Genomic DNA, 21804 nt, shown 5'->3' on the forward strand with positions numbered 1-21804 from the left:
GAAGCATATCAAGGTTCTGCCGTGGCCTAGCCAGTCTCCAGACCTAAACCCAATAGAGAATCTTTGGAGGGAGCTCAAACTCCGTGTTTCTCAGCGACGGCCCAGAAACCTGACTGATCTAGAGAAGATCTGTGTGGAGGAGTGGGCCAAAATCCCTCCTGCAGTGTGCGCAAACCTGGTGAAAAACTACAGGAAACGTTTGACCTCTGTAATTGCAAACAAAGGCTACTGTACCAAATATTAACATTGATTTTCTCAGGTGTTCAAATACTTATTTGCAGCTGTATCATACAAATAAATAGTTAAAAAATCATACATTGTGATTTCTGGATTTTTTTATTATTTTTTTTTTTTTTTTTAGATTACGTCTCTCACAGTGGACATGCACCTAGATGACAATTTCAGACCCCTCCATGATTTCTAAGTGGGAGAACTTGCAAAATAGCAGGGTGTTCAAATACGTATTTTCCTCACTGTATGTATTAAATCTGATAAAATATTTAGGGTGACTTTAACTTCATGGTTTTTGTAAATTACTGTACTATTTAGACCTGTAAAAAGAAGCAGAACTAGAAAAACACTTTCACACATTCACGAGGCATACATTTCCCTCCAATTCCAGTAGGGCACTACACTGCTATGGACACCAGATGGAGGCAGTACAGTTTTATCCTTAAAGCCACTAGGGAAGGGTCAAGCTGCTGCCACTTCAAACGTTAAACTACTTTATTATAACTCTCACACTAAAATTTAAACACGATTATATGCTATTATTATACAATTATAGGTCTTTCTGTTGTGCAGTTTTGTGCCAGATATGGACCTAAACAAACAATCCTTTAACAGAAAAAAAATGTTAAAGCACAAATACAATGTTCTAGCTTCTCATTGATTATTGAGAAAAACAAATGCAAAAATATTCTGATGGGTATTTCACATATTTTATATTACAGTTTTTCACAATTGCTAAAACACTAAACCCCATTGTCTGAACCCAATGCTCAGAGGCATAATTCCATTTGTCAAATCAGTCACTCTTTTGGCAAAACCTTAAACAAATTCAGGTAATTAAGACACTTTTTGCAAATCTCATCCACTCTTTTTGCAAAACTAAATACATTCTCACTAACTAAAACACATTTTGCACTGTGATGCACTTGTGTTGCAAAATGGTAAATACATGAGGCAAAAGTTAAACACAACTGCAACACAGCTGTCATCTTTTATACACAACAACTCATAATTCTGTACACTTGTTTCTAATGATGTGATCAAACTAATATGCGGTCAAGTCCCTGGCCAGCGTAGTGGCAATGTCACCATTTGACCAAGCTATAAGTAAGGGACAGGTTCTCTACTGTCATTCAACCTTGGGGCCATATAACACTGAACATTTGTGTTTGAGCGTGAGCAGCAGGATTATCAGCCGGCAGCATATCCTGTCTATGGGACAATGTTAGTTTTCACTGTGGTGTCCCGCTAAGCAAGTGGTTCAACATCAACCAGCAACCAGTGATTCATAAATGATTACCTTCAACCATACAGCCCTTACTTCAATCCAATAAAGGATTTTTTCTCTGCCTGGTGGTAGAAGGTCTGTGACAGAAACCCATTTACTAGGGGACATCTCTTACAGGCAAAGAAATTGGCCTGTGGTGATAGGTGTGGATTGTTGTTACAGTAAGGCTGCATCCAGCACACCCTAGAGTTTTCCTCCTGTGCTTGGCAAGGGACACGGTTGCATGCGTGATGTGGATGAAGTCCTTTGGCCGGACCCAACACAAAGAAAGGATGCTGAGGTGGAATGATCCTCTCATTGACTTTGATTTTGCGGCTGCACAATATTTTTGAGTGTAATGTGATTTTGTTTTGTTTTTTTGTTCTTTGGGCTTACAGTATTGTATTTTTATGCAAGTGCTGAATATACAGATATTCAATATTGTATTACTTGCAGTACTTACAGTATACTATATATTTATTGTACTAAATTGTGATTATACGTTTTTAAATTGGAAAATGTGTTTCCTATATGCAAAAAAACATTTTCTGTAACTACATGCCCTGGACACTGTTCTAAATTTTTTAAAGTAGGCTAGTGTCTAAAGAACGCTCTGTAGTGTTTGACTGGCTGTGTTTATGTTTTGAAAGCATTGTTTGATTTTGAGCACAGATCACATGGTTTTGAGGCGATTGTTTGATTTTGTGAATGTAGTTTAAAGATTTGGTTTTGTGTTTAAAGTTTCGACAAAATGGATTTCAAAAAATGTGTCTTAGCAATTGTGCAAAACTGTAAGGACAACAGAAACAAAGCATGTGACCTTTGATGTAGAAAAATATGATCCTGCACTCATTCAGATTGCAGAGACAAAAAGAAAGTTAAAGTTCCTTGAGTGTCTAAAAGAGAGTTCTCAAAATTGACATGTAGGTCAAATCACCGGACCTCCCTGAAAAACTTGTAGGCCTTTGGGTAGCCCTGCCTCTGTCACAACCTGTTGTTTATTAGTTTATACCTAAAACTGGAGTCAGATGACCTTCTCAATGGACCCCTATGCATTTAGGAAATCGTCTCTTTAGAAATGACCTTGGGTAGCCTACTCTCTCTTGATTTCACTTTCTGTTTTAGGGTTAGGGTTCATCATCAAGAGAGAGCTGATAACCTCCAAACAATATTTTAACTACCAGGAAGCAGAATAACTTTAGGTCTCACGAAAATTATATTATTTATTCATTGTCAGCAAGTAATATTTATGACAGGGTCAGAAAATGGACATCCTTCTGCTGAGGCAGGTTTGTCCTATCACCTAAACTTCACCTAATAATTTTAGCAGTTGTCACACACTTTGTACAATGACTCATGTTACTAAATGGGTGTGAGGGATTGAAACCAAATAACTGAGGTGGCTTTAGCTCTGTTACTCTTTCTTAGCAGACTTGAGGATCAGTCATTTTCTCTATATCCCTGCTTGTGGTGTAGCAGCACTGAGGCCCCATCCACGCTACTGCGTTTTCGAATTAAAACGGAGACCTTTTGCTAAGTTTGCACCGCCCGTCCAGACTACAACGATGAAAACAAAGACCTAAAACGGAGAAGTTTGGAAACGCTGCCGACCCCGTTTTGCGTTTCAAAACTCCGGAGGGCGTTTACAGGGCCAAACGGAGGACTTTAGAAACGATGATGCAGCCGCTCACGGCTCGGCTCTCTGACTGGGTCTTGCAAAGCAGAAACACAATGCTGCTGACCGGGTTTTTGAGATCATATTTTATTAAAATATTCTGTACCATGCAAATAACACTCATCTGCCTACACTTGTACTGTGCATGTCGCCGTTTACTTTGCAGCGACTCCCAGTCTGTTTTCTGAAGCCACACTCCTGTTACATTCAGTAACAGTCCCAGCTCTTTATTGATCCATGCAACAAAAAAAAATTATTTATTCTTTCGCCAAATCTTCTGTAACTACGGAACAGACCATGTGCTTCATGTTTACACTGGCACGCGCATGCCCAGTGCACCTGAACGGGTCCTAGCTGTGCGTTTTCAGTCGTTGTAATGTAGACGGAGATCAACTCCAAAACGCAGCCGAAACGCTGGTGAGAATGGAGATCGTATTCGTTTTAATTCTCCTTTGTAAACAATAACGGAGTAGTGTGGATGGGGCCTGAGGCTTTCAGTATGTGATGGAAAAATGTTGCTGAGCTGGGGGTTCTTCTGAATTCTGTTGGCATGGCTGTAGACTCTTTTTGTCCTTTGGTATATACATAAGGTACACAGAGACCAACGGATAACAATATTTTATTTTAACATGTTTTATTCCATGTATAGTGAAGGAGAAACCCCTTCAGACCGGGCCAGAGGCCTATGAGCCCTCACTCTCACACTCAACCTATGTGAACTATTGTCCTTTCAATGTAAATAGTACCATATTCTTTTAAATGAGACACGGATTCCAGTAAAGTTCAAATTAACTCAGGTTTAGTGATAATTTCAAGCAAATAAAAAAAATACATGTGTATCTTCCTCTTGTGGGTCTAATGGACCCACCTACTTCACCCCCACCTCCACACATATTCAATATTAATAATATATATAGTATAATAGTGTATTCTACCCTAGACCAATAAACATCTGACATTATCCTTGAACTCAATAAAGGAGAGGAGGTCCTTTATTGAGTTATATCTCTTTTTTGTGCATGTAACAAGTTTGCAAAGTGAAAAAGCCCAAAGTCCAGCCCAAAGGGAGATCCCATCTCCCACAGAAAGCTCTGCTGTGAACCACTTGAAAACAGCTTGTTTGTAGTCCAGCCCTTCACTTCCTTCACTGTGACGTCACAATGAAAACGCGTCATAAAGCTTGCCAAGCGGCTAGCAGGGTCAAGCACGCCCTCAAACCAAGCTAGTCTGAGCTGAGGCCCTTTGGCTCGACTCGCCTTTGTTTGGTTTTCCATTGTAGAAATGTTGTACCTGCTTCCACGTACTTTTTATCGTATCACCTCACCTCCGTCGAGGTTTCAAGCGAGCTGAGAGATACTAAAATGTAACGTGAAAACACGACAGACTGCTGACTGGTCAGAGAGAATCGTCACTACTGCATCAGCATGCACCAGACAGAGGCCAACAACATAAAGTTTTATATTTTACAGTTTTCATGTGGAATTTCATCACTAAATCCACTTCCGAGAAGTTTTGAGGTGAGAAATCAACTGTGTAGATTTCGAATATTGACAGTTTTATGAGAAGTGATGGCGGAACAAAAATGTGCTTGAATATTTCCGGAGTTGAGGAGCTCCGCAAGTGGCTGCGGGGGAAGCCTGTGAGGCCGGCCAGTCGCCCGCTCACAGAGCCCTCTGCTCCCACCGTCACACAGACCGCTGCAGCAACAACAGCACAGCTGGAAGGTTTTCATACCGCTTATCTGTCTTTACATCCTGAGGAATGTTGAAACGTTTTAACTTAAAGAAGAGAAAGCTGTGTGGGTCGCTGGTGTGTGTGTCACATTGAACATTACGTCGCAGCAGTTGGACTATATTAAAATTATAATTGTAAACTTGAAAATGAAAGTGTAATTCCACAATAGCATTATAAGTTTCCACATTTGTATGCGTTATTTCAGTAAAAATGATAATGCAAGTTGCAAGCAATATTAAAGTCAAAATGAAAACTCCCTGCGATCCAAAGCTCTTGTGCTAGCGGTGTAAACACGGTTCTCCGAGCTCAAAGTCCGGGCAGATTCTGTTATAGGGCCACAAGCTGAACGGCTAACTGAGCAAACTACCTTAAAGCAGCTAGAGTTAGCAGCAGTTAGTGGTTAGTACTTTGGCAACACGTAAAGGTATCCATCAGGAAAGTCCGTAAATCACTGACTTGAGGCAGAGCAGCTGGAGGACATCAGAAGGAAATCCAGAATAGAGAGCCTAATGGTGCTTTCAGACCAAAAGCGAGTGTTCGGGGTGGTGAGTTTACATACATAGCCAATGCAAAGATGCGTAGAGCCACGATTTCCTTTCGGGCGGCGCGAAGCAATGCCAAGGGGGCGAGAAATTCGCATGAGGCTGAGTCGCGATAGCCTAACAATGTTGAGATTGTCTGTACGTCACTGACAGCTTCAGAGCGTTGTGTGGAGAGGGCCAGGCTGAGTGGGTGATTGAAAATCTGCACGCCAGCTGAGAGCTGCTGAACGTGGGTTAGAGGAGCAGGGAGCAGCGCTCCAGCTTTTGGGCAAATAAACACCCGTGGTCAGACTGGATTATGCTCTGACAACTACGCCGTTTGCTCGAGAGAGGAGCTCGGAGTAAACTGCTTTTATTACAGTTTTTCTCAATTGTTTACACACAAATTCTGGTACTTGAGACACAATGACCACAACATGTAACTCATTCACCAACCCCCTGAACCAATTCTGCTAAACGACAAGCACAATTCCTGCTTTACACTCAAATTGCAGTTCTAAAACACACTTTTTTCAAAACACTACACACAATTCTCTGCTTTTGGCACAAGTTTCATGCAGAAAATATCTTGTTTTCACAAGGAACACACTGCCCTTCAAATATGCACACTGACTCATCACAAGGGCAAACACCCGTCACACAGTTTTCCAATTAGCAATCAGAGCTTTAGCATAAAAGTGCAACAGGTGAGTTCTTCAATGGAGCAATGGATGCCAACATTGGAAACAGAGGCAGAGCCAGAGGACGAGGACGAGGACGAGGACCGTAATCTCTGAGATCCGAGCCACTTTGGTTGATCATGTGGTCAACCATGGTCTAACAGTGAGGGAGGCTCAGCAAAGAGTACAGCCATATCTGAGCAGGTACACTGTAGCATCCATCATCCGGACTTTCCGAAATGAGAATAGGTAAGAAATCTACTCTCACTAGCAAATTGCAGTACTGCATATCAATACAGTACTCAATGAGTACAGTAGTACAGTATTGCCTGTGGACTGTTCTGTAGGACTGTAAAAATACTGTAAAGTATGTTTCAAGTATTTAGGAAATGTATACCTACTTTGTATTTACAGTATTTTACTATTTGTTTGGCAGAACTGAAAGATTACCAACACAAGGTGGTCGGGAACGTCTTATGTCTCCTGAACAGGAAACTGAAATCGTAAACATGGTCCTAGAAAACAACGCCATAACATTACAGCAAATACAAAGAAATAATAGAAAACAATTACATATTTCAAAATATTGATAGGGTAAGCTTATCAACACTGGACCGTGTCTTGCGCAGAAATCCTCTCAGAATGAAGCAGGTCTACAGGGTGCCATTTGAACGCAATTCAGAAAGAGTCAAAGAATTGTGATATAACTATGTGCAAGTGAGTCCCACAATTGATGCATACACTCAACACTGTATACAGTAAATGATACATATTTCAATATTGTAATCATAATGATTGTGCTTCACAATAGTGACCACTCCATGTCTATTTCTGATATTGTCATGTGTGTTTCAGAGAGGCCTTGAGCTAGAGGTGGCTGCAGTGGAGCACCAGTTCATCTTCACTGATGAGGTTGGGTTCAACCTCACAAAAAGACAAAAGAGGGGAAGGAATGTCATCGGCCAGCGTGCCATTGTTGAAGTCCCTGGCCATCGCGGAGGGAACCTCACAATGTGTGCAGAGATTACCCACCACGGCATCATCCATCACCATGCTACCCTTGGCCCCTACAACACCGCCCATCTGATCACATTCCTGGACACCCTACACAACACTCATTCCACCAGATCAGGTAGATGGTCCAGAGCAGCACAGGTACGTTGTCATTTGGGACAACATAAGTTTCCACAGGGCTGTTCTGGTTCGTAACTGGTTCACTGCCCACCCACGCTTTTTAGTTGTTTATCTCCCTCCATATTCTCCATTCTTCAATCCTATTGAGGAATTTTTTTCTGCCTTTCTTCTCAAAGCTATGGAGGATGCATGTGGAGATACAGCAGCTGATGCTTTTCATGGCTGGAATCGCCATGCTAGGTGATATTTCCCCCGCTGCTTGGCCAGGGAAAACATTGCTTGTGATGTGGATGAGGTTCTGTGGCCAGACCGCAACAGAAGAGAGGATGCAGCATAGTTTGTTTTTATTTGTTTTTTTTTTACTGTAACTGTGTACAGTAAATTATTCTGTTTTGTATGTGCAACTTTGTGTTGGTTGGGAATGGGATGTACACTGTGTACATTGTTTTTGTGGGACAAATAAAATATATTTGTTACTGTGTATTTGTGTGTTCTGAGTATAAAAACAATATTCTCAAATATTTTACAACACACTTATGTATGTACTGTTGTAAGTGTAACACTGAACAAAAAAAAAGGCCTAAGTCATTATGATGAATGGAGAAGAAGTGTTTTCCATTCATCATAGTGTTTTACATTGAGCACATCAGTGTTCAACTGGTTCTTATAAATGTCTATTCATATGATGGTTTGTGTGTCATTTGAAAACAAAATACCATTTTTGAGAAGAAATAACATTGTTTTGAATGTAAAGTTTCATTTTGCAGGAGAATTGAGGGGGTTTGCCCATTGTGTGTTTTTTGATTTGTATGTAGAGTTCTGAGAATATGAGGCATTATTTCAGAAAATGTGTGTAAACAATCGAGAAACTGTAATACTGCTGTTCATCTGAACAGATTCCAGGCCTGGCTAACTCTAGAAAGACCACAAGTAAATACTGAACTTGGTGTGCCTTTTACATTTAGCTGACACTTTTATCCAAAACAACTTACGATGCCTATATATGTCAAAGTTTGGCACACTCAGAAGTGTTGTTCAACTGCAAAATCAAAGTCAATACAGTAAGAGACTTCCTCCACATCACATGCCACCTTGTCCCTTGCCAAGCAAAGAAGGAAAGCCCTTGGAAGTGCTGGATGCAGCCTGACTGTAACAACACTCCACACATGTCTTACCACAGGCCAATTCCATTGCCCATAAGAGATTTTCCGTAGTAAATGAGGTTCGGTCATAGACCTTCCACTATCAGGCAGAGAAAAAATCTTCTGTTGGATTGAAATAAGGGCTGTAGGCTAAAGGTAAACATTCATGAATCACTGGTTGCTGGTTGACGTTGAACCACGTGCTTAGTAGGACACCACAGTGAAAGCTGACATTGTCCCATAGACAGGATGTACTGCTGGCTGATGATCCCGCTGCTCATGCTCAAACACAAAAATCCTACAACCACCCAGTGTTATATGGCCCCAGGGTACAATGACAGTAGAGAACCTGTCACATTGCTGGCCAGGGACTTAACCACATTTTGGTTTGATCACATCATTAGAAAGTGTTCAGAATTATGAGTTGCTGTGTGTAAGAGATGACAGCTGGGTTGTAGTTGTGTTTAACTTTTGCCGCATGAACCTGTTTAAGGTTTTGCCAAAAGAGTAACTGATTTGACAAATGGGTTTAGGCCATTGAGCATTGGGTTCAGAGAATGGGGTTTAGTGTTTTAGCAATTGTGAAAAACTGTAAATAAAGGTTATATATATGTAAACATAGGGAAACTGTTGAGGTCTACATTCTGCATTCAGTCTACATTCAGCTGTAGCATTGTACTGTGCTGAAGGTTTTCCAAAACTTTTACATTAGAATTCGCTGCACTCAGCACCTAAATCACTTTCCCCTCTCTTTTGAATATACACCCTGCCCTAAAAGACTGAGGTCAATAAAACTAAATCAACTTAAGTTTGCTCAGTGTACGACTGTTACTATAAATCAACAGCATGTAACATTCCCACTTTCTCCCCTCAGAATTTCCAGAGCTCAAGAAGTGTGGAGCCACACCGCAGTCACTAGGCACTCGGTCAGCCAAGTCCTGTGAAAAACGTTCTGTTTGCCTCTAATACTATCGGGTTCCCAGACTATCAGCGCTGCAGCCCCACTTTGTTCCCCCTGCCAAGGCAAGTTACATGGCTCGCCTCAAAGTCAGTGTTTTCACAGCTAGACATACATTACTGTGTGACATCAAGCCCAGGGGGCTTATAGATCTGCTGGATTGTATGACAGGAGCCTTTATGGCTTTTGCAGCAATGTATGACAGCAGTCTGCCTGCCTCAGTACTTGGCAGGGATAACTATAGTATACCACAGTGTAGAACAGAACAGTGCGGCCATATGAAGGGCCTGCGGCAGCAAGTGTTTCCATAGCTACAGTGGGCCGAGGGGATTGTTAACTGTCCGAGAATGAAAGATTAAGAACATGATTGATTAGTATTCTGTACGTATATGCTGAGCGGCCATTTCTGCACCCATGTTGTGTGTGAATATGTGTGAGTGTGTTCGAGTGAGTGTCCCTCCTAGATGGATCAGCTCTTAATAAGGCTGTGAGGATGCACAAGAGCATAACCCACTGCACTGACTTTTAATAGCATTCCCCCCCCCCCCATCTACATCTTCCATAAACACAAATACATCGGCACTTGCTGTCACACACATGCAAAGCCCACACACACACATTCACGTGGTACGCTTCGCCAAGTCAGTGTAATCAGGGCAGCGTAATGTGTTTACCTCTCTGAGGTATGAGAGTTTGATTAAGGAGCAGCCATCTGGCAGAGAGGAGAGGAGAGGAGAGGAGAGGAAAGGAGAGGAGAGGAGAGGAGAGGAGAGGGGAAAAGTAAAAAGGGGAACACGGGGGAGTAATATCTACTTTAATATGCAACTCATTATGCCTACACAGTCAGGCCTGCGCTACAATCAGTAGACTTGCTGCTAAAACTCTAGGACAAACTATATGGGACATAAAACCAACCATTAACAAGTGCAACACCTGCCCCACATCACCATCACACAGACATAAACCACTGGTGTCTTAAGGCAACATCATCGTTGGGTACTTCTTTTTCTCCAGTCTGCTCTTCATTAGCTAACTGAGCAACCATTTAAGGCCTTCACATCAACAAGTAATGATGGGTATTAATGGGCTGACCCTTTCTATGCATAAAGGCAACCACCAAAAGTGACAATCAGCTATGATACAGTAATTCGCTGCTCTGCTATGTTGTGAAAAAATCCTTGTTCTGCAGAAATATTACAGATATGTGTCTCCTAGTTGCAATAGTACAAAAACTAAATATAGCGTGGAACAAAGCCAAAACAATGAGAGTACAGAAAAAGGGTGCTAGTGGTAAAAGAGACAGCAGTATCTTGCAGGATATAACCTTCCCCTCCCCTCCGCTCCCTGTGGTACCTGACAGGCATGTAGCTAAGCTCACCCTCAGCCATTACTTCTACTGTAGCCTTCCTGCTCCATTAAACTCAACAAGCTTAACTCAATGGCCTTCATTCCTCACAGCGACGGCTTCTGCTTCATACCCTGGTGGCTTTTAACAGGAACGGGGCAATTTGAGTGGGGAGACAGCATCTCCCTTGTTAACACAGAATATGTCACGCATTGCCCTTGTTAACTTTAAAAGAAAAATCTGTGAAAACAATATTTTACCGCGGTCCCTGCTGCTTAATATAAAGATATTGCTCACCGTAGGCTGAAGCAAGGACCTAACAACTGCAGTAAAAAAGGAGCCATTAAGTTATACTGTCCTTGTCCTGCTGTGGCGTTTAATCGCCCAGTTTTAATATTCAACAAGAAGATGACATCCCACTTACAGTCCGGTATCATGCAGGACTCCATACTGAGTCAGCAATTACTGATTACGGCAGGAAATGTTTTGGAAAATAATCTATTTTATGACAGTTCCCCAGAGTCTTATTGGTCCAAGGCCCAATCCTTTGACTGACAATTTGACACCCACAAATCTGAGCACAGGAGCCTTGTTTCAAAAAGTGGCAACCATTTTGATCATTAACAATCAGAGGAATCAACACGTAAACTTAAACATTTTTGAAAAGACCGGACAGAAACACCCAAAAAAGAAAGAAAAAAGGGGATCAGACTTCAGACTGATTTGTGCTGCGAGGGCAGACAGGTATAATAAGGAAAGTCTTTAGCCGTGCCTTTCTCAAGCAATAATGTGAGGTGAAATTTGGAGAATGTGTATCTGGGACACATAATAAATATTTCATGGCATATTATGAATAGGTTCTTTGTTTAATTAGACTTGGAGAGTTGTCCCCTTCAGCCACTTCTGTCACGTTAGCGTGAAAAAATACGTTCCCTTCCTCTTTAATTATAAAAGTTCTTTAGGCAAATATGCTATGTTATAATTCTTCTACAAACTTTTATATAGTATAAGTATAACTATAAAATCAGTCCGGGGTGTGGGGGGGGGATTTAGATCACATTTAAATTTCTATTAAAGCAGGATCAGGAAAACTATATATTTACATTAGCATTCGACATCCAAACTATGTGCGTTCTGAAAAACAATGTTAGGACAATATTTACCTCAGTTCAGTGTAATTAAATCCGTGAATCATTCCTTTCTTTTCAGTATATTAACACTGGCTCAAGTCTGGCAACTCATTACATTTGCTGGCCTTGATATGAGCTCACACACACACGTTTATGTTGTATACTGTATATATTTGAACTATTTATTGCATTCATTTTATTTTATTTTTCCTATTGGTTTAATCTAAAGCATATGTTTGTGAGACCCTGTGTTCATTTTCAGCTTTAAACTACAGTAAAAGTTTGGAAGCAGGTCATATGCTTTCTGTTTGTGCAGCAGTGTAAGTTGAGCTACATCAGGTGAAAATGCTGTACTGCAGCTAATTGCAAATAACCTGACTCCACGCCATCCACAACGCTCTACGTTGGAACCTTCCCAGCCTGGCTGCAATTATCTTTCACTCTGATGCTGCTGTGAAATGGAGCTTATGAAACTCTGTTAACAGTCGTTCTTTTTCTCTGCTTCTTTCTGCCTTTGCCTGAGATCTCATTGTGAAAGCCCATAGAGCTGCAGTATAACACACCAGGGAGGAAATACTGGACACAGCTCTAATGCCTTTCATCTTCTCAGTCTGGGAACAGCTTCCTGTTTTTTCAGTGGACACACTAATTAGCATGAATACAAACATGCACTTAAGCTCGGACAAAGACGCATGCTAGCACAAGCACACACACACACAAATACACAAAAGTGCATGTATGCACACTCGTATGTATGCATGCACACACATACACAATTACAGTGCATGAAAATACAGTGAAATGGCAGCCCTAATTCATTTTCCACACGCCAGGTCTTTTGTGCACTTCACACCGTCACAGCAGAGGGGGTGGACGAAGAGGAGGAGGGGTGTACTTCCAACATAGTTTTTTTACGTAATATTTTCTTTTCTTTGAAGTGGCATGGCTAAATGAGTTTTCAAATCTCTGTAGGTTTTAATACCTCAGAGAAATACGACCATAGTTGATAGGCACCACTTACATTCAATTATCTTTGTTCCACACACGAAGCATTAACACGCGCACACACGTGCATACATACACAGACACATCAGTTATTTCTGTGCAGAAAGACAATGACTCTCATTACCGGCCCATTCTGAACACTGAGGCACTGCTTCAGAGCCCTCTATCTAAAATTATGTGGATACAGTGCTCTGCTGCACTTCACATACATCAAGTAAAAAGATACATTGAAATCCTGTGGGGGTGTAGAAACAATGATGGAAATGAAATGCTTCATTAAGCAGCAGCTATGGCTTTTGTTTTTTCAGACATCTGATGAATTCAGAAGTCACTTTATGAGTACAGCCTTACATTTGCCTTAGCGCGAGATGCTTTGAGTACATTTTTATACATTTCTCATTTTACTATTGGTAGGAATACAATTAATTACTGTAAAGGACTGGGTAAAACAAATTGATAATTGTTATGTGATTTCATTTGTTTCACATTGGTGATTACTGTGCTTGATATAGTACTCCATCAACTTTCTAAACCGTGCATCTGAGAGCCGTCAAGGTCAGCCATACTAATATTATGAAGTAGAATATCTTTATAGATCACATACTGGCATGTATGTAAGCAAAATCACATAATAATCACATTGATGTTCAATGCAATGAACTGTTTCAAATGAACAGATGAACAGCAACATTTTGTAACATGATAACACAATATGATTATATCATTGCGGTGACATTCCACTGAAATTAATATAAAAGATAATATTTAATTATCAAATGCCGTAACTGTAGCGCTCCTAGTCACATGAGTGTCATTTGAAAGATAGCTGGGATTGTACAGTAAATGTCATGTCATTTGGGCATGGGTCCAACTTTAAAAATTCAACCAATAATCATTTCCAGAGCTGAACAAGCTTTTTAGAGTAATTTTGTGACCATTTTTGAAAAGAATATAGTCTACTTCAGCTTCCTGGTGGATAATGAACTGAAAACTTGTTTAGTGTTACATTACAAACCTCACGGGTGTTTTGCCTGATACGAGTCATAAATGGCAAGACAATGACTACAGTTTGTCAGTGAACTATTCCTTTAAATTTTGACATTACCACCACTCAACTCAAACACAGTGTGAAGATGCATTATCCAATCCATAACGCCTCAAACCTCACCCCCCTCTTCCCCATCCAGACGATGATCATCACCAACTGGACATCTCCCACCACAGATGTTAAATTTAATTTAGTCACAGCATCTCTAGAAGTTTCAGCCGCTTTCACCAACACAACCTCGCCACCCCGCCCACATTCACGTGGCTCTTGGCACAGATTGGGAACTTGACTGTAGTTCTTGGATTCTGGACAGTGCTTCATCACATCTGTGCTGCTGCACGTCCTGTGGTGTCTCAGTGGGGGGGACACGTCTATAAATCTAACCGTCACATAGCAGGGAAATTAAGCTTGCAGTAAGATGGACGAGAGAGGAGTAAAGACGTCAAGACCAAACAATACAACTAGTAATGGTGTAAATGATTACACATGGTGGAGGAGGCATCGGCGCTCTGTATTCCAAATCCACCTCCCGCCGTCTCTCACATTCCTTCCCAACAAACCCATTGCTCCCATTTCCGTTCCGTCTCTCAGTCTTTGTGGCTAGAGTGTGTCTGTTCACTTCAGCTTGTTCTGAAATAATTCAAATCCAAGTGTGGTAATTGAGTCAGTAAGTGCAATTATCATCTTTGATGTGAGGAGTGACTCATCTTGAGACTTTGTGGTGCATTTGCGCACTTTGCAGGATTGCCAGTTAATGTCAGCCCACTGACTCATTCTGCACTCTACCCACTCAGGAAAAAATAAAACAAAAAGACACACAAATTAACAGCTGTATCCATTTCCCCCATAAAATGAAAACTCTCATGGGACAGCTTGCACATGATAAACCACTGAAATTCACCAGAAAAGTTCCTAGAGTGCACGATCCAGTAACTTACTGACTTAGGAGGAGCTGTAGTTTTATGTGTGTAGATTTGAGTATGAGAGAGCAGCGGGGATTCAGTGTGTGTGTGGGCGGGTATTACTCATGTTGTGGGGACATAAATCTGTTGTTTACACATTCACATTGTGGGGACTCAAAATGCATGCATGATTAAATTTTAGAGTGAAGACTTGGTGAAAGGTTAGGGTATGCTTAGGTTTAGTTCATTTAAGGGTTAGGATAAGTCTCCAGGCAATGAATGTGAATGTGAGAGAGTGTGTGTGTGTGTGTGTGTGTGTGTGTGTGTGTGTGTGTGTGTGTGTGTGTGTGTGTGTGTGACACAAAATGTGCATGTGCGCTGATGAACAGCAAGTGAGCTAATCAATAGTTTGCAATTTTGGATTTGTTAACAACAGCCACTCAAGGCAGGCCTTGTATCACATGTTTGCTACAGCACTTCACAGGGCTAATAAAATCAAGAGTATCCCAGCTTGTATTTAGATTACAGGCCGGTGTGTGTTCTCCACAGTTCTTATTTTTCACTAATGAAGCTTTTGTTTTTCTTCTCAACTAACTCTGTAGATTTGGGCAAAGAAAAAACACACGATAAATTTGAGAGAAACAGGAGAAACAAAGAGTGAGTGAAAGAGCACAGCAAGAAAGAGATGAAGGTTATAAAATAGATGAAAGGTAATATAGGAGAGAGAAGGTAGGGAGTGAAAGATAGAGAAAGATAGCAGTGTGTTGGGCGTGAGGGATGGAGTTGAGAAGGAGGAGGAGAGGAGTTCTGTCAGACACTCAGCTGTGCTGCAAGAGTAGGCAGCCGTGGTGAGAGGTGTGTGTATGTAGCATATGTGTGTGTATGCCGCATGTACCATGAGTCTGGGCACCGGTGGGGGGTTGACGGATTATCTGTCGAGAAGCAGGTTGGAGGGGTCCCTCGCTCTCTCTCTTCTACTCCTCATTTTCCACAGTCACTCACTCGCTCACTTCGCTCAAGGTCACTGCAACTCTGCAAAAGTTTGGAAGGTACATGATACCAGGAGCTCAAGGGTGAGTCAGCACTTTTGTACTCAACTGCCAGCCAGACTGACACAAGAGCGTGTGTGAGTCCTGTTACTGAGTCTACTATATCTCAAAGTATTTCATATATATATATTAAAAGCGTTGTTATAAATGATTAGACTTTTCCAGGTATTTCATACATTCTAGTTTGCATTCATTTAAGAATGATGTCTGTTTTCAATTAAATTAAATCTGTAGCGTTCTACCAAGAATTACAGTTTTTTTACCCACAGTTACACAAATTGCTCACTCATAATTTGAGTCGATCTCTGTTTTCCTCTCTAGCTTGTGAAGCTGTGAAACAACAAAGCAGAGTGCTTGTTTGGAGTTCAAGGACAGATAAGTGGAGGAATAGACAAGTGAACAATCAAAAACTATTCTGAATATGTGGCTATGCACGCAGCCAGCAAAACTCTAAACATGGGATTCTACTTCCTCTCGTCTGACCCTTTACTTCTTTCCAGTTGTGTCTTCTTAGTAGCAGAGGAGGTACAGCATACTGAACTTCAGCCTCAAGCTGATCCCGGCCCGGTTTCTGGATCCCATCATGTCAGCTTGGCAGGACAAAAGACAAAATACCCCAGGAGAGACACAATGTCAGCTCCAATAACAGCACAGAGCTAAAGAGAAAAAACAGCAGTGTGACATGTTGGATATCTGAACCTTAATTTAACATTCTCAAATTAGTTGCGGTATTGTTATAAAATGAACTTGCTAGAGATGAATTTTTCAGAAGGTGTTGCTGGTATTCCACAACACTATAACCACATTTCCCACAAACCCTGCTTTATTACATAGTAATGCTAACTTTCACATGTTGGCACTGGCTTTTTTACCCATAAGCCACTGCAACAAACTTTAAACGTTGTGTGCAGTGGAAGAGCTGCCCCCTTCTCCAACTTTATGCCATAGGGCAATGCCACCAGCATGCTACTAGCGAAGTAGGGTTGAATGATTTGTAAAAAATAAATCTAATATAAATAAAAATTATTATTATTTTGACTGATCTTGCAATTGCGATATGATTTGTGATACTGGAGGGAATGATCATTTTTGTCTCACTTTTCTCATTTTCATTGAAAAACCTATTTAAATGATTATGGTGGGATTTTTGCAAGGATCTGTACCAAACAAATCTGTTTTCTAAAGTCCGTAGAATACAATGTTTAGGCCAGGACATTTCTGCAGCGTGACAATATTAAATTTAAAATGTTTTTGACACATTTTGCACCCCCTTTGAGAATTGCACTAATTTGTTCAGCCCTAAAGAGAAGTATAAACAGTATTTACAAATACATTGCAATTAAGGTTCATAAAATAATTAACAAACTCAAAAAACAGAAAGACCAGGCACACTTAGAATAAACATCTCATATCTCAAATCTCAGCCAGGGACAATTCTCAGCTGATAGCTAATGAAATATTCATTGATGCTAATGTTTTTTTTGGCCCTCAGCCTTTACCTCAAAACAACTCTGGACGGAACACTTTCGAGTTAAATATATTCTTGTTCAAGCACATGCACAGTTTTGAAAGACATTAGTACAGTATTAGCCTCAGTCAACACGATACAGATCTGACAGAACGTCAATTGGCATTAGGAATAAGTTGTTTATTGGTTGTGACTAACTGGGGGTACTTATTTTAATACATTGTTAATGAACCTAAAATAAGGTCAAGAACTTTAATTCCCAGAAACAACAATTACCCTTATACTTCCAACGACACATTCCCATGACTCCCTTTCTCCTTTACTTTTCCTTGGCTTTCATATTTCTCTCTAACACACACACACTTCCTCTGCCTCCCTCTGTCTCACTGTCTCTCTCTCTATGTAGTATAAGCAACCACTGTGGGTTTTCTGGGATTCCTGTGGCTGAGTCATCTTGTGCTCCGTATCGTCCATAATATCATCTTCCCAAAAGTGTAACTGGCTTAGCATGAAAGGAGTTTGTGCACATTAAAGTATGTGTGTGTGTGTGTGTGTGTGTGTGTGTGTGTGTGTGAGTGTGTGTGTGAGAGAGAGAGAGAGAGAGAGAGAGAGAGAGGGAGAGAGAGAGAGAGAGAGAGAGAGAGAGAGAGAGACCTCCTTCACGCCTAGCCCTTAGTGAATCTGGGAACAGCCAAAACAGCATCAAATGACCCTTGTAGCAACCCTCCACTAAACCCCCAGACCAACTTCCCAGCTGGGAAGCCAACTCCAGTCTCACATGTTCCATCTCAGTCCAAATTCTCCTGTATTGTATCTGTATCTGTAATCCATCTTTCTATTCGGTCCAGCCTCAGATAAAGCAGGCATCATCTCCACATCACAGAAACGCAAGACTGTTTCCTTAGCCACATTACCCACCTAATTTATAGTCTCCCTAATATCAAATTCCACACTATAAAAATATTGATTTAGCATTAATGTAATTCACTGTACTGGGTATTTTGAAGTCCATAAAACACTTCATTTATTACCATGGCCAGAAATACCCAATACAGATACAAGTAGTTCTACAACGGCCTTTGTCCCCGTCTTAAACCCCAGTTTCCCAGCACTCACCGCACCCTTCCCATATCCATCCCTGCTCACCCCCCATTTCCCTAAGTCCTGCTCTCACCCCATCCAGAACTTTCAACTCCAGTCCTCTAGATTCCCCAATTTCCCAAACCCACATCTTTACCCCTACCGCACCCCACCCCTTGTTCTCAACTCACAACCCCCGGCCTCAGCCAAGTTTTCTGTCACCCCACCCCAGACCTCGAATCCAGTAATGTTTAATCCCAGTCTATCTGTAGTCATTAATTCCTAGCCAAGACCACAGATGTTTTAGCAGGCCCCTCTCACTCTCTCACAGTTTGGGCTAAGAAGGCCAAAATCTTGACAGGGTAGTTCCTTTAAAAGGCAGACCAGGATGCCAAACAAAACTAAATTTGAAACCTTGCTTTTAAGATTAGCTGAAAAATGTCTACATATAATAAACTATATAAATAAATACATCAGCATAGTTACTAGTCAGCAAAGAGCACAGGAAGTGAAAATATTAGCCAAGACATTGTGCTATAGCCAACCAGTCTGTGATCAAGCCTGCCATCCACACAGCCAGTAAGCAAAACAGCCAGTCAGTCGGAAAAAAAACAGGTTCAGTCTTCATTTTTCCATGGAACCTGTCGCTGCATTCCTTTCTCTGTGAGGTGGCTCTTGACTCATGGAGAGGTCGGGTTATAGGAAGTTAGTCATAATAACACCAGCAGACAGAGGTTTTCAGTTTGCCTCCTAACCACAGCTCAGTCTCAGCACAGCTGCCGGCATTTTACTGTACTCAAGCCGCAAATCTTAATCCTCCACAAAAGAGATTTAAATACAGCCTCCTTTGAAGGGAATGCGGTTTTATTTGAGAACATACTTGTTTCTTGCAAGACACATCAGTACTTGTGACCTATGTTGACAGTTTGCCCATTCTACCTGAGGAACAGGCCCATTAAGTGTTAGCTGTGAATATATGATATTATCATGGTGAAAAGCAAAACAATTGGATGGTTCTGTCCAGTGTGCATGCAAACATGATAGTATATCAAACGTCAAGTGCATTATCCCTCAAGAAAGACACTAACACTGCAAAGCTGGAGTTTTGCCTGATTTTAAAGACATGCATCTAAAACCCGCGTTAGAACAGTTTTTAAAAAAAGTATGCATTCCAATGGCAGGAGAACTTCTTTGAGATTCCTTGTGTTTAGTTTAAACAGGACTTGATTCAAATTAACCAGACAATATTCCTGAGTTAACACGTTCAAAGTTGTTAGAGGTTACTAATCTAGGCCATTAAAAAAAAAAAAATATTCCAACATGCCTGTCTACAGTCTCAGAGACATGGGCATAGTTTGGTTGCCGGTCCTCCTATTACACCAACATGGCCTGCACCAACATAAAGTGAACACTTTATGTTGGTAATAATAATAATAATAATAATAATGCTCTTGAGAGTAACACAAAAAAACTGAAATTGTATTTGGATCATGATCTGACTTAAAATTCCTAATGTTATTCATAATGAAACTATCAAGCCGGTATCCTTATATATACACGTGGGTATACTTGGATGTAACGATTGATCATCTGTTATCCTGGAGAGGCAAAAGGACAAAACAAATCAAGTTTATTTTCTCCACCGCCTTAGGTCTTTTGGGGCAAGTGGACAGATTCTTCTTTTGTTTTTTACTTATGTGATTATGATTGTTCAACAGTGTTGTAACACTAGATGGCACAAGTGTTTGTTCACTACTTTAAAGTCTAAATTTATTTATTTTTAAATTTTTAAAAACTCTATGACTCAGCCTACCATTATAACATATTAAGGCTGGTCAACAACATCATCTCTGACCCTAACCATGTCCTGAACAGGGGAAATAAATTGCTACCATCAAAACAGAGATACAGGATTCCACAATATAATAGGGTTAGACTGAAGCACTCCCGGCTTTATGCATCAGTCAATTTTAAAATCAAATATAGTGAACATTCCCAGACCAAATGTACGGTAAAGGGCTTTTAATGTTGTCTTGTGCATCTCTGTCTCTTTATTTTATTTTTTTGTCTTTTCTGTAATGTCACAAATGGACCTGCTGTGACACCAGAACATTTTCAGACTCGACATGACAATATCATCATCATCATCATCATAGTGGGTAAGGTGAACAATTGGTTAAACTCCTAAAAATACATAGGCACTAATTAAATACAGCAAACAGTGCAAGTCTAACAAGAGCTGATAATGAGCCACATAACAACTTAGTGTAAACACAAACTGTGTATAAAGCATAAAAATGCTGTTATAAGTTATGTGAACACAACAGAAATGCCGCAAATACAAAAACATGTAAGCTGAAAGATCATCTATATTTTTTTGACAGTATTGTGGAAATTCCTGTTTTAACATACATGCCAGTAGTCCTCCATCTGGCACAACTTGCTTAACAGCACAGAGAGAAAATTGATTTTGTGTTTCACCAAATAATACTCACCGCAAAGCTTGAGCTCTGTATCTGACTGGTTGGTAAATAACGCATATTGTCTAAGTCCACTTATCAGGGGGGGTGAAACAGCGGAACGCATGATTCAGGACTTTGCTCCAATGAGAACAAAGCGAGCCTCCACATTACAATGTTGCCAAAAACAGAATACTTGAGGGGATTAGAAGCAAAAAGGAATTCTGTATTAGGTTTGAAACAAAACTGAAGAGTTTTTTAAATAATAACGTGCTGCTTTTAAATGAGAGTTGACTGCGAAGAAGAGGAAAAGAGTAAGAGGGACAGAGAAAGAAGGAGAGACCTGCTGAGAAGAAAGAGATATGGAGCGAATGCGAATGTGAGAGGGAGGAGAAGTGGGGAGAAATGAAATCAATAATGAACGGCTCCATAACAGGAACTTAATCAGAACAGCAGGTCCCTATATTGCTCCTGACTAGAGCACGCATCACCACTGTCGATTCAATTTACTCCCCAAACCCTGAAAAAATAAATAAAACATGGAAAATAAATTGAGACGCTCATTCAAATTCATTAGAACTCGTCCCTGTGTGCCTACAGTACATAATATTCCCTTCAAGAAGAAGAAGAAGTAAAACGGGAAAAAAATGAAAATGCACCAACAACTCAGTATTGGTTTCTGGAAGAGAATGAAAGCGAGGGTACTAAGTCATAACAGCCTGCTCAAACACCACTGTCTTCTCCCTTTCACGCGCCCACACACAGACATTATTGTATATGAATACACTACATAATGTATTCATACACTATACTGATATGCACCCACACTGTAATATGTGAGTATGTAACAAGCACATTTGCTGACAAATATCTATGCTTACCTTTACACCCACAGGCATATGCGAGGGCCTTTCTACACACACACAGATCTCCACAGCCCTCCAATTCTATGACTAAGCTGCTCAGAACAAATTCA

General features: G+C 40.7%; 1 protein-coding gene across 1 annotated transcript in view; it reads right to left on the bottom strand.

The window, feature by feature from the left end:
* Window positions 1-21023, bottom strand: part of LOC123968115 (RNA-binding motif, single-stranded-interacting protein 3-like) — a 139339-nt gene extending 118316 nt beyond the window's left edge. Inside the window, exon 1 of the mRNA XM_046044624.1 lies at window positions 20865-21023. Coding sequence (XP_045900580.1) covers window positions 20865-20909 — 45 coding nt within the window. The 5' untranslated portion in view covers window positions 20910-21023. The remainder of the gene's footprint in view (window positions 1-20864) is intronic.
* Between the last annotated feature and the right edge of the window lie 781 nt (window positions 21024-21804).

Source organism: Micropterus dolomieu, linkage group LG03, assembly GCF_021292245.1.
Source record: "Micropterus dolomieu isolate WLL.071019.BEF.003 ecotype Adirondacks linkage group LG03, ASM2129224v1, whole genome shotgun sequence".
NCBI lineage: Eukaryota > Metazoa > Chordata > Actinopteri > Centrarchiformes > Centrarchidae > Micropterus > Micropterus dolomieu.